At 38.3% G+C, this 13111-nt stretch overlaps 1 protein-coding gene across 1 annotated transcript in view; it reads right to left on the bottom strand.

Moving 5' to 3' along the window:
• Positions 1–975: 975 nt before the first annotated feature.
• The window catches only part of PAXBP1 (PAX3 and PAX7 binding protein 1), a 33809-nt gene continuing 21673 nt past the window's right edge, over positions 976–13111 (bottom strand). Inside the window, exons 12-18 of the mRNA XM_022552816.3 lie at positions 12447–12591; positions 11635–11756; positions 10727–10803; positions 10299–10365; positions 6684–6830; positions 4875–5029; positions 976–2174 (exon numbers count right to left, since the gene is read on the bottom strand). Of these exons, the coding sequence (XP_022408524.2) occupies positions 2057–2174; positions 4875–5029; positions 6684–6830; positions 10299–10365; positions 10727–10803; positions 11635–11756; positions 12447–12591 (831 nt within the window). The 3' untranslated portion in view covers positions 976–2056. The remainder of the gene's footprint in view (positions 2175–4874; positions 5030–6683; positions 6831–10298; positions 10366–10726; positions 10804–11634; positions 11757–12446; positions 12592–13111) is intronic.

Below are 13111 nucleotides of genomic sequence, written 5' to 3'. Positions count from 1 at the left end.
TATACCTAACGCCATCTCAGAGACTGCTCCCCAGATGACCTGAACTAACGCACTGGGGGATTTATCGTCCCCCCTCCCTACTTTGGCTGAGGGTTGCTCCCAGGGACATTAGGCAGTGGACACTCCAGCCCGTAGCACAGGCCAAGAGAAAGCCCTCAGGCAGAGCTGCAGGTCTATGCGGGATACCATGGCATCAATAAGGATATGGGTCACCATCCTCACCTGGTAAAACAGCAGTTACAGTTCCTTATGCCTATGGTTTACGTTGTCTCAATAAAATAACTTTCCTTTTCAAAAATCTTCCTCGTCTATTTTGGAAGTATTTTGGAAGACTGCGCCAAAAGAAAAAACTGCAAAGACAAAACCTCAGCTTTATTAAAATGTCACCCTCTGAATTTATCTTTTGACAATTTCCTTCCTAAGAAAGAATGTCCTTTAGCTATTTCAGGAATAAAAAACTTTGGGTTGCGAAACGAAAACCACTTGTTTTATGCACAGTTCTATGCTAAATTCACCTGACATCAAGGTCCTAGTGTGGTGTTCAAACTCATCCCTAAAACAGCCTGATGGATGTCACGTGATGAAAAATCTGAGTTTACTTCAAGAGTCCTTAAATGCAGATATAGGAAAAGTAATCGGTTCAATGCATTTGGAAACACAAATTTAAGGAACAAATGATGTGCATGTCATATATAGATATGCGAGTTTATATGTTCTAGTCCGTTTAAGTTGAGAATAAGTGTTCTATTTTAATTCTATTTAGTAGGCCACTTTCTCCAGAATGAATTCATCCAGAATGAATCTGTAGGGATAAGCAATGATCCTACAATGAAGATAAAATTGACAGAGCAATTAGAGTGCATGACACTGTTCTAAATATCATTTGACTTGACCAAGGGTACACATGCTAATAGTCTCAGTTAGTCATTTGAAATGCTCCAACTAAAATTAGTCGCCAGCCAAATATAACAAAGGTTCTATTTAAAAATTAATTTAATGCTTGGCTAAAGCTTAATTACATATATAATTATCAAACAATAGTCCTTAATTTCCAAAAAGTTCCTCTTTTGAAAATCACAGAATCAGAAAGCATAAACTTTAAAACAAGTTCTCTGAGTATTTACAACATGGTATAAACATTACAGAAGACCACGGATATTAAACTGCTTGGGTAGCTGATCAGCAAGGCGTGTTCTTTATTGCATATCATAACTCACATATGTGAGGTTTAAAATATAATGCTAGATTACTAAAATCCAAATGCATGTATTTTTTTAAGCTGGTCAGGGAGTAAAATCATGAATGAGACAGGAGAGTCAGCCCCAAACCATGCATTAGGTTGTGGATCTATTATTTCCAAAAATGAAACTTCTATGTTCTTTTCAAAAACCTATGTTGCATATATTTATTTAGAGCTCACATTAAACGTACAGTTGACTGTGATGCTAATTCAAGGAAGAAAAGTTCACCATTCACCAATGACTAAGTCCACACTCAACTCTCAATTTTAAGGCAGTACAGCTACGGTGATAGCAACTGCTAACCAAAAGGTGACGAATACTTAGTCACTTGCCAGCCCTTTTGTTGCAACAGTGTAGTAATTTTCCCTAAGACAATTTGCTACTGAATAATTTTCTGCTGTTAAAAGGCTTACTCTGTAGAAAAACACCACAAATTTCCAGTGTGAAAGTAACTCCATGGTGGTATAAATATATATATATATATATATATATGCATAATTATACAATATACACTGCACACATTGTTTACAGAGAACAATTAGCTGAGAGGGTTAATTTAAATGACCATATAAAATACTTCTGTAAACAAAGTATGACAGGCAGTAAGGAAACCATTCACAGACTTCCTAGAAATAATCTGAATTCATTTCATTCTGAAGAAATCGCATTTAAAGACACAGTATTGAATATTAATAATGTTCTTTGTATTAAAACAAGAGTCAATATTTTACAGTTTAAGAAACTTTACATATATACAAAATTTTTACATTGGGAATGGTATTAGAACAAATAGGCTTCTTTTCAGTCTCACAGATCTATTTTCCTTCGATCAAAGACTTAAATTCTTTCACATTGTGGTCACTTGCAACAGACATAGCGTGATCCAGAGCTCGAACACTTGCAAGGAGTTTTACTATCTGTTTTATGTTTTCCCTAAAGGAGAAAAAAGGAAACACGGATCAGCAGGTTACAGCATGTGGAAAAAAAAATTGTCCATATTAAAAAAAAAAACCTGCCCACGTTTAAATACCCAGAAACAGAGGACCCATTTTCAAAACTAAAAACACCCCAAAGTCTCATTCAGATCCATGATTTTCATTAATACCGAGAAAGGAGAGAAAGCACTCTATTGCCTAACTTAACTACTTCAGAGCTCTGCCTTCCATTCCTTCCCAAACCAGAGTCCTAGCTCTCCTAGAGTACACCTGGAACACAAATTATATTCGTGGGTATTCATGACCAATCCATCAAGATCCAGAGTAATTTCCACTCCTCCAAAATTCACTAATAAAGTATAACCTGGCTTTTTTTTTTTTTTTTGCGGTACGCGGGCCTCTCACTGTTGTGGCCTCTCCCACTGCGGAGCACAGGCTCCGGACGCGCAGGCTCAGCGGCCATGGCTCACGGGCCTGGCCGCTCCGTGGTATGTGGGATCCTCCCGGACCGGGGCACGAACCCGTGTTCCCTGCATCGGCAGGCGGACTCTCAACCACTGCGCCACCAGGGAAGCCCAACCTGGCTTCTTTTATCACCCAGCTAGAAGTCATTCTCAGTAATCCTCAAATTTTAGCATACATCAGGATTACCTAGAAGAGTGCTAAAACACAGATCACCAGGCCCCACCTTCAGAATTCTGTTCAGTAGGTCTGGAGCGGGGCCTGAGAATTTGCATTTCTAACAAAGCTCCCAGGAACTACTTTTAACATTTACAATAGTTTGAACCACTTGTGGGAAACAACATACAATGTGACATTATTAGCTGTCTCTTCTCTACAAAATTGTAGTAAGCACCTTTCAGGGAAGGATTATAATTTTTAAGATTTTGTGACTCACACTCATAAAGTGGAACCTGCTTTATTTATGCGCACTGCACACAGCAGGTGCTTAAACAGCTGCTGAAATTCTTTTCCATACAAAAGTAAATAGTGTTTGTTGATATTTACTCCCAAACAAAAACACTGTTACATATATGAATCAAATTTTAAAGTGAAGTGAATAGGATTTATCTCGTAAAAAACAACACATTGAGAAGAAATATTAGTGCCAATAAATAACAACCAACAGCAAAATGACATGTTAAGGATGAAATAAAAATATAAACCAGGGAATTCCCTGGTGGTCCAGAGGTTAGCACTCCAAGCTCTCACTGCCAAGGGCCTGGGTTCGATCACTGGTCGGGGAACTAAACCCCACAAGCCACACAGTGTGGCCACAAAAAAAACCCCCAAAATCACCTGGCAAAGATTTTTTTTAACCACTGAAGTATTTACTATGTACTTTGCCTTTAATTTTATTATAAAAGATAGCAAATTTTCTCTCAAGAAAATAAGGTTCTTTTTCCTGGAAGGGGAACAGGGGAAAAGAAAAAGATTTTGTTAGGGGGTATGACTAATGGTGTGATCAAAATGAAAAGAAAACTCTGACATTAGGAAGAATATATGAATTGAAACTTTAAAAAATAAAATTCGTCTTTGGGAATTCCTTGGTGGTCCAGTGGTTAGGACTCGGCGCTTTCACTGTGGTGGGCCTGGGTTCAATCCCTGGTCTGGGAACTAAGATCCCACAAGCCATGCAGTGTGGCCAAAAAAAAAACCAAAAAAAACCACGAAAATCAAAATAAAAATTCTTCCAAATGGTGGTACTAGTTGTTATTATTACTATTACTTACTTTTTATGCTAGAGATCTACCCCCAAATTCCATGAACACCCAAGACAATGTACTGAAAAAGGGGTAATGGTTTGTTTGTTCATTCCTTCCTTGAAACCTGATAAAAAATATGTATAAGCTGCTCCCCATAAATCATGAGTGATGACTTAGTCTATGATATGGATATAGAAAAACTCAACATAGAGCACAAACATCTCAAAATTGAGATATAACCTTCAATATACTTTGGGTTTCAGTGGCTATCTTTTCTAGGGTTTATATCTGTAAAATGAACCTCCAAAGACCAAGATCCATGACATTCTAAGAGCCTGAGATTTCCCCAATTATTCAAGGGAGGAGACAGAAAAAGCAATGATTCACTTACCAGAAATCTTCCCTTAATATCTTCATAAATAAAATATTGAAAAAAGATTAGGTAAAAGTTGCAAAAATGAAAAAAATAATGTGTATTTTTGGTAGGTTTATCAATACTAAGTCAATGTTTACAATTTAAAGTAAAATATAGGGCTTCCCTGGTGGCACAGTGATTAAGAGTCTGCCTGCCAACGCAGGGGACATGGGTTCAAGCCCTGGTCCGGGAAGATCCCACAGGCCGCAGAGCAATTAAGGCTGTGCGTGCGCCGCCACTACTGAGCCTGCGCTCTAGAGCCTGCGAGCCACAACTACTGAAGCCCATGTGCCTCGAGCCTGTGCTCTGCAACAAGGGAAGCCACCAAAATGAGAAGCCTGCGCACCGCCACGAAGAGTAGCTGCCGCTCTCTGCAACTAGAGAAAGGTTGCGCAACAACAAAGACCCAGAGCAGCCAAAACTAAATAAATTAATTTAAAAAAAAAGAAAGAAAAGAATCAAAATAAAAATTAAAGTAAAATATAACCATGTCTCTACTGAAAACATTTTAATAATACTAAACCTAACAACTAAAGACTCTAGATCACTGTTTCATTCAATAATTACAAATAATTACCTTGCATTTCTTTTTTCCACATCAGAGCACCCGATACTATTTCTGTAAATTGTATCTGCTAAGTGTACAAGGTATCGACAGAAGTTTTCTAACTGAGAAATAGTTCTTTCTCCTTTCAGATTCATGAACCACTGCTTGGGGAAACAACTGATCACCTATGAAGAAGAAAGATGTAAACAGTTAAAACAAAAATAAATTAAAGCATCTAAAAGCTGAGTCTAGATAATGCGTATAACGTATTTAACTAGAAGACTTGCTATTGAGCAACATATAACTAATTACTTAGAAGAGATATTCTTTTAAACCTGATTTTCTACATAAACGACACAAATACACCTAGATATACCCTAATTTTAAACTTCAATATATAGACACTCAAAGCAAAAGATAATTTCTCCAATATTTAAGTAAATTAGGGACATAAAATTGATAACCAATTGCTTCATTTTCCAGTCTTCCAGAAAGCCCTAAATGAACTGAACTGTCCTTTGATCAGCAGCTTTTGATGTAAAAACATGTATAGCATAAGTACCAAACTGCAGCCTCTCCCCATGCCAAACAGTTCAGTAAGTAGGCATCCTTGCTGGCAGTAGGAGCCGTGCTGGCCCAGAGGAGTGAAGAGAGCATCACACCGGAGGGGCAGCCTAGGGCAAGAGCCCAAGCAGGACGTGAACAGGGCATGGTGGCAACCTGGCATGGGGTACCAAAACCCGAGCAAGGGGAGGCTGTTTCCCACCCGGGAGAAAGCAGCCAGTGGGTAGAGACAGCTCCCCACCAAAGAACCCGGGGATGCTTGGAGAAACAACTGGTTCCAGAGCTGGGCCAAGCAGGTACAAGATAAGCCTGGAACGTCGTGTGCCAGAAAGCAAGAAAGTGCTCCCCCCAAATTAGAGGACATGCCACAAGGTCACAGAGGTCAACTTGAAGGGACTCACACTAATGAAGTCTAGGACAATTCCTGACAAAGATGCAAAATCTGAATCTCTTCATGAGAGAATATCAGACAAACCCAAATTGAGGGACATTCTACAAAATAACTGGCTTATCATCTTCAGAAGGTATGAAGGTCAAGGAATCAAGCACTCTTCCAGATTAAAGGAGACTAAAGAGACATGACAATTAAATGCAAAGGATGATCTGGGAATGTCTTTTGCCAGTTCCTTTGGATATTATTGAGATAGCTGATAAAACGTGAAAAGGGGCCTAAGGATTAGGTGACAGTAATATATAAATGTTAATTTCCTGATGTTGATGGTCATATTGTAACCGTGTACAAGAAAATCCATGTGTATAGGAAACAGACACAAAACTATTTGAGGGTGAGGGGGTATCATGTCAGAGAATTACTCTGATGTGGTTAGGTCGAAAAACTGTACTGTACTTGCACATTTTCTTTAATCATATGACTGTTTAAAAAATAGTTTAAAAAATTATCAAAACTGTATAACTCACGTATATGAAGTAAAAAAAAATTAACTAAAATTATTTCTTAAATGAGAGAAGAGACCATTTCTTTAGTAACACTTAAAATAGCATTCATTCAACTGTTAAAAAATTATCCCCCAATTAAAACTTTTATTAATACCTATAAAAATATCGATATAGATAGATGGATAGAAGGACAAATATACACATATATAACAGTACAACTTTTTATGTAAAAAATGCTAAGGGGAGATTGTCAACATTACACCAACTTCGATAATCAAAGGGGTTTTCATGAAATTCTCAAATCTCTTCAAACAAGGAAAACTTAATCCATCTTAACTCGTGTGCTTTAAAAACTACCATATGTGTCATTTAACTCACATTTTGGGCTTTTTTGATGCTGTCATCGCCATATTCTGAATTCTGAAAAGCCATGAGAATGTATCTATTTAATAAACCGTCTATTGATAATTCCTGAAGAGTTTTGTTTGAGAAAATGCCATACCATTGAAGAAAATTCCCTAAGAGCTAGAAAGAAGAAGAAAATTATTTTCCCCCAGTTTTACTGAGATATAATTGACATGTAACATTGTGTAAGTTTAAGGCATACAACAAAATGATTTAAGTATATATTGTGAAATAATCACCATAAGTTAACATCCTTCCCCTCACACAGTTACAAATCTTTTCTCTATTCTCTTAGCAACTTTCAAATATACAATACACTATTGTTAATTACAGTCACCATGTTGTACATTACATCCCCAGAACTTATCTTATCTTACAACTGGAAGTGTGTACCTTTTGATCCCCCTTTATCCAATCTCCCCACAACTCCCCACCTGTGGCAGCCACAAATCTCATTTCTATTACTAAAAGTTTGGTTTTTTGAGAAGGAAAAAAAATTGAGCGGCAATGTAAAGCAATTAGGTACGAAGTAAATTACTTACACAATAAAACACCTTATGAAATACCCTGGACCATGTCTTGCCGAAGCACTAATAAGCAGTTTTGAAGGGTCTGAATATTTCCGATAATGACTGAGGTTAACTAAAGTTTAAATAGCCACATGGAGCTAGTGTTTACTATAGTGGACAATGCAGATACAGAACATTTCCCATCATAACAGAAAGTACTGGTGGGCAAATGATGATTCTTAGGTAAATGTCCTCCCTTGAAAATCATGCCTAAACCAGTCCTGTGACCCTGCAAAAAGATGGAAATTCTTTTTCTGACTACCACATTGCATGTTTACCAGACTTCATGAACCTGGATATTGGAACTACTTAAGCTCAATACATATAAAATGGAAGCCCCCGCCCATTCCACCATAAAATTCTAAGTTCCCAGTATTTCTCATCTTAGGAAATGGCAACACTATCCAACAATTCAATCGAGCCAGAGCCTACATGAGCCTTATCATTCTCGGCCTCGCCCTCAAGCTGTCGAACCCCACCTCTCCCCATTCTGTGCCTCTCTCTCAGTCCTTGCCGCCATGCCCCTGATCGAAGCTACCGTCATCTCTCTGTGGGCCCTGCAGTTATTCAACTGACTACGAGCAACAGCTCTGGTCTAGTTCTCCTCCAGCAGGGCTCGGTGAGAGAACTAAAACCTACAGAAAATGATCTGAGTGACTCCTTACATAATTCTCCCAAGGATGGTACAAGCTAGTACCATTCTAGCTGCATACGCAATGGAGGCCTTAGGGCATCAGGTATTAATTCTTCCACAGAAACCCAGCTGAGAAGAGCTGCTCAAGAGTTTGACTGGCCTGAGTTAGACTCCCATCTCTGCCACTTAACAAAGGGATGAGCCTGGGCAGGTTATTCTGTGCCTCACTGTCCCATCAGCAGAGTCAAGCTCATAGGGCTGCTGTGAGGATTCAATGAGATAATGTGTGCTACAGTGCTTGGCACACAGTAAATATGTAATAAGTACTAATTTCCATTTTCATTATTACTATCCTCACCTACTTCATTTCATTATCCCCACACAGAAGCCAGAATATGTTAAAAAGGGCAATATTTTCATGTCACTTCCCTACAAAAACCCTTCCACAACCCATATAAGAGCAAATGATTCTCAGCAAAGGTACAAAAGTAATTTAATTTTAAAAAGGATAGTCTTTTCAACAAACTGTGCTGGGACAAAGGAACTTCAAGACCTCATGCCCTATATAAAAATTAACTCAAAATGGATCACAGACTTAAATGTAAAACCTAAAACTATGAAATGTCTAGGAAAAAAACTCTGTGGCCTTGTATTAGGCAAAGATTTCTTAGATGCAACACCTAAAGCACAACTCATAACAGGAAAAGATAGTAAGTTGGACTTCATCAAAATGAAGAACTTCTGCACTCTGAAAGACTGTTAAGACACAGACTGGTGGGAAAAACTCTTTACAGATCACATATCTGATAAAGTACTTGTTTCAAGAATACAAAACTCAAAGCTCAATAATAAGAAAACCCAATTTTTAAAAATGGGCAAAAGATTTGAACAGATACTTCATCGAAGAACATATACAAATGGCAAGTAAGCACATGAAAACATGGCTGGGCTTCCCTGGTGGCACAGTGGCTAAGAATCCGCCTGTCAATGTAGGGGACGTGAGTTCAAGCCCTGGTCCGGGAAGATCTCACATGCCGCGGAGCAACTAAGCCCGTGCGCCACAACTACTGAAGCCCGCGTGCCTAGAGCCCATGCTCTGCAACAAGAGAAGCCACTGCAATGAGAAGCCCGCGCACTGCAACGAAGAGTAGCCCCCGCTAGCCACAAGCAGCAACGAAGACCTAACGCAGCCAAAAATAAATAAATAAAATAAATTTATTTATAAAAAAGAGGGAAAAAAAAAGGAAACATGCTCAACATCATCAGTTGTTAGGAAAATGCAAATTAAAACAATAACAAGACACAAATATACACCTAGGAGAATGACTTAAAAAAAATAAAAACCCTGAAGATACCAAGTGTGGTGAGTGGTGAGAAAGAAGAAAAACTAGAACGCTAATATATTGTTGGTTTAGAAAACAGCTTTGCCTAGGTATTCACCCAAGTGATGAAAACTTATATACCCAGAAAAACCTGTGTGCAAACAGGTTTATTCATAATTACTCCAAACTGGAAACAATCCAGTGTCCCTCAATTGGGGAATGGATAAAAAAACAACAACAACAAAAAAACCTGTGGGATATCCACCATACGATGGAATACTACTTGGCAATAAAAAGGAGTGAACACAAGACAACACTGATAAATCACGAATGCATTCTGTTAAGTGAATGAAGCCAGGCTCAAAAGGCTAGTTAGTATGTAATTCTATTCCTAAGACATTCTTATAAAGAAAACTACAGGACAATAAAAAGGGGTGGCCAGGCTGTAGGGGTGGGCTTGACTACAAAGGGGCATGGGGAATTTGGGGGAGATGATGGAAGCATTATACATCTTGATTTAGGGAGTGATTACATGCCTACATGTAAATTAGAGCTCCCATATCATCTGAACTGCTCATCTCTTCCCTAACTCTAGCCATCCTGGCCTTTTCTCAGTTCTAGTATACCCTGCTCTCCCTTACCTCAGGGCCAACTAATAACCTAAATATCACTTCCTCAGGGTGGAAGGGAATCTTCTGTGACTCATCCATCAAGGTATTTGTGACCCTTGTCATATGCTCCCATACAACTTTGAATTTTTTTCAAAACTCATCACACCTGAGATTACTTATTTGCTACTGCCAATTGAGCTTGGTTATAAGCGCCATGAAGGCTCTACTTCTATCTTAATTCAGTGCTATATTTCCGCAACTTAGAAGAGTATCTGGTACTCTCCTTGCTGTGGTTTAGTAAGGCGTTTTGTTGGCTAGTTTGGACCTTACTGGGACTCAGAATACATTTTCACCTCTGCAAACATCAAACCTGAATAAACTTTTGGAATAAAATTAGTTTGTATGAAGTCAAACAAAATCTGAAGTCTTTTAGATAGCCTACAGACACGTACCTTAACTGAAGACCAAAACTGTCGTTGAAAAAACAAGTAAGGCCCAGAATTTTTATTTTCCAAGACACTAAGAAAAAAAGAGAAACACATCATGATCAAAGTTGTGTGTTAAATGCCATCTGATTCCTAGAAGACTTCTGTAAGTAAAAGGGGTGAGCATAAGAAGTTAACTAATATTTCAAATTTTCAAACAACTGTATTCCAGAAGGTAACTTTAAAAGGTAATGGCAATTTACTGTGAGACACTAAGGGTTATGCTGCGTAAGGGAGCAATTTCCCCACTGAGCCACTCTCTTTGGGCTACACGTTTATACTATGTAGGTAAAGCTTGTATTTCAAGCTATGCTTAGTTTTCCGGAGTTTAAGAAGCCTTCTCTGAAAAATAATGGAGAATATTATCATCTTTAATGTTCTTAGGAGTTACTTACTTTTTGGGATACAAGGGCATGAATACATCATCATCTAAAGTTCTCCTCATTCTCAATAGAAGTGCTTTTAGGTACACCTAAAGAGTTAAAAATAGATCATGCATTTTAATAAGGGTTATGATAAAAGTTAAATTTTAGTAAATAAAAATAAGCAATATTCCAAATCATACAGAGTATTCAATTTTGAGTGAACAGCATCTCAAATTTTTTAACTTTCCCCACTGAAGGTTCTAAGGTCTTTAATATTTACTACTTACTCTTCGTTCAGCCCTCATGAATTACCAAGCAATAAAGCCATTTAGAAATCTTCCAACCTCTTAATCTACTATATAGAGATTTAAGACCAGACCTATAATCTGGTTCCTCTCAAAATGAGGTCAGTGAAAATAAAACAATGATAAGGAGTACTTTCTCATATCCAAATAGCTCATAAGAATGTTCAGTGCAGGCAGTGGCAATCTGAAGTTCTGAAACTTTATAAAACAATACCTCGTTATTTTACATGCTATTTAAATGTTTCAGCATTTAAATTATCAATTGTTACCCTTTCCAGTAGTTTTTCTTTTCCCGAAAAAAATACAGGTCTTCAAGGGATGTCTGATTAGTCCGATTGAGAATGGGGGTGGGGTGGTGAGGAGGGTGAAAACAGTACAAACGAGAGGCTATCTATACTAATTACATCATCTTTCCCAATCGATATTTTGAAACTAAAAACTACTGTCTCAAATTTTGTATATTTCAGGCTATAAAGGACAGACGCCTCAAGTGGGAGAATCAGATTTTCTCGCTGGCTCAGAATATAACCACTCATTCTCTCAACTCTTGCTCATTTTCAAAGGGAAAGGAGAAGACAAAACAATAAATTAAAAAAAATTTTAAAAACCTTTCATAGATAATAATTAAATTACCTGTGTATTTTTGTTTTCTGCATTCACTACTGAAGGATACCCATTTATTAATTTTAGAGTAATTCCAACCATTCTTGAAGTCTGTGTTGTAGAAAAGGGGTCCCACATATTTTCAGCTATCACTATTAAGGGGAAAAAAAAGCAGAATGTACTGAGATACAGAAGTAAACTGCTGCTGACTTGAGTCTGATGTCAAGCAGTCCCCAACTCAGAAATGCCAATCATGACTTTTTTCTTCCTCTAGAGTGTAAGCGTCAGTCTTCTTCGTCCTCTTAACCGCGGGAGTGTTGAAGATTAGGCACACGTGGCGAGGGGACAGGTTCCTATGGTTTTCTGCTTCTTGGTGAAAATAAAGATTCGGGAAAGCAGGATTTCTGTATCCTAGGAGATGCTGTGCCAGCATCAAGAATTTCCAACTGAACTTGAGCTTTATTTTTAATATCAATATTTTAAATAGGTCCCTATGTCAACAATTCCTAATTTTTTTGTGAGAAATGGATGAAAGTAATGAAACTGCTCCCCAGAAAAATGCATATCCCCCCTGAAACTACACACTCAGTTTTGCTTCAGGCAGTCCTTAAGAGCCTGAAATTTGCCTGTGGATCAATTACTGCCCCCAATTCCAGGCCCTCCCCAAGGTGGTCTTTAAGTCCCAAGTTAAAAGATAGGTACCCTTTAGCCATCTCTGGGTCTGGTGGTAACTTTATTATTAATACTGTAATTTCTATGAGAAAATATGTTCTGATTAAAAACTCCTAAAAACAGATTTGAAAAACCCAATGTGTTTGAATGTTCAATTCAGTAATCTCTACCTGTTAGTTTAGGGAGAATCACCTTTTCCACAATGGTAGGTAACAGTGCAACATCTACATCATCTTTTTCTTGCTCTCGCTCTTCACAACCGTAAAACAGCAAAGATTCAAACCACAGCATATTCTCAAAGTCACGACATTTTGCCTAGAAAATATTTAAAAGGTTACCCAAACATTTAAAATAGTGGCTATTTCTGCTTCTAGCCATGAAAAGAGTAACAGGAACTGGATTTAGCCTTCAGTCATAAACTAAAAACTGGACAAATATATGAAACATCTATTTTCAGACAATGGACCACAGGCAGTATAGGACTATGACCCCTGAAAGAACGGAATCAATGAGGTGAGCTCCTGGTCAGAAGAGGAGATCAGGGTAGGCAACTGCAAGCAGAGCAGTCCTGCTGAGTTAGGAGACAATCTAAGCTCAGGAAGGCTGGAACGCTAGTAGCTGTGGGGCAGAGGAAGGAGCTACACAGGAGAGCTCCCAGATGCACACAAGTGTCCCCGAGCCTCTGCTGGACACTGAGAAACATATGCACAGGGTGGGGCTCCACAAGGTCTGGCAAAGAGCAATCAGGAGCTGGGAGCTGAATGGTTCCCAGAGCTTAGATGTTTTTCCTCTTGTTTTCAGGGCTTCAACCTCAGTCTTCTTTTCGTTACAGTTC

This window comes from Delphinapterus leucas, chromosome 4 (assembly GCF_059928025.1).
Source record: "Delphinapterus leucas isolate spDelLeu-1000000601 "Yukka" chromosome 4, BTC_Dleu_Yukka2, whole genome shotgun sequence".
NCBI classification, from domain to species: Eukaryota; Metazoa; Chordata; class Mammalia; order Artiodactyla; family Monodontidae; genus Delphinapterus; species Delphinapterus leucas.
The sequence above is the reverse complement of the archived record's forward strand: the minus strand, read 5'-3'. Positions and strand labels throughout refer to the sequence as shown.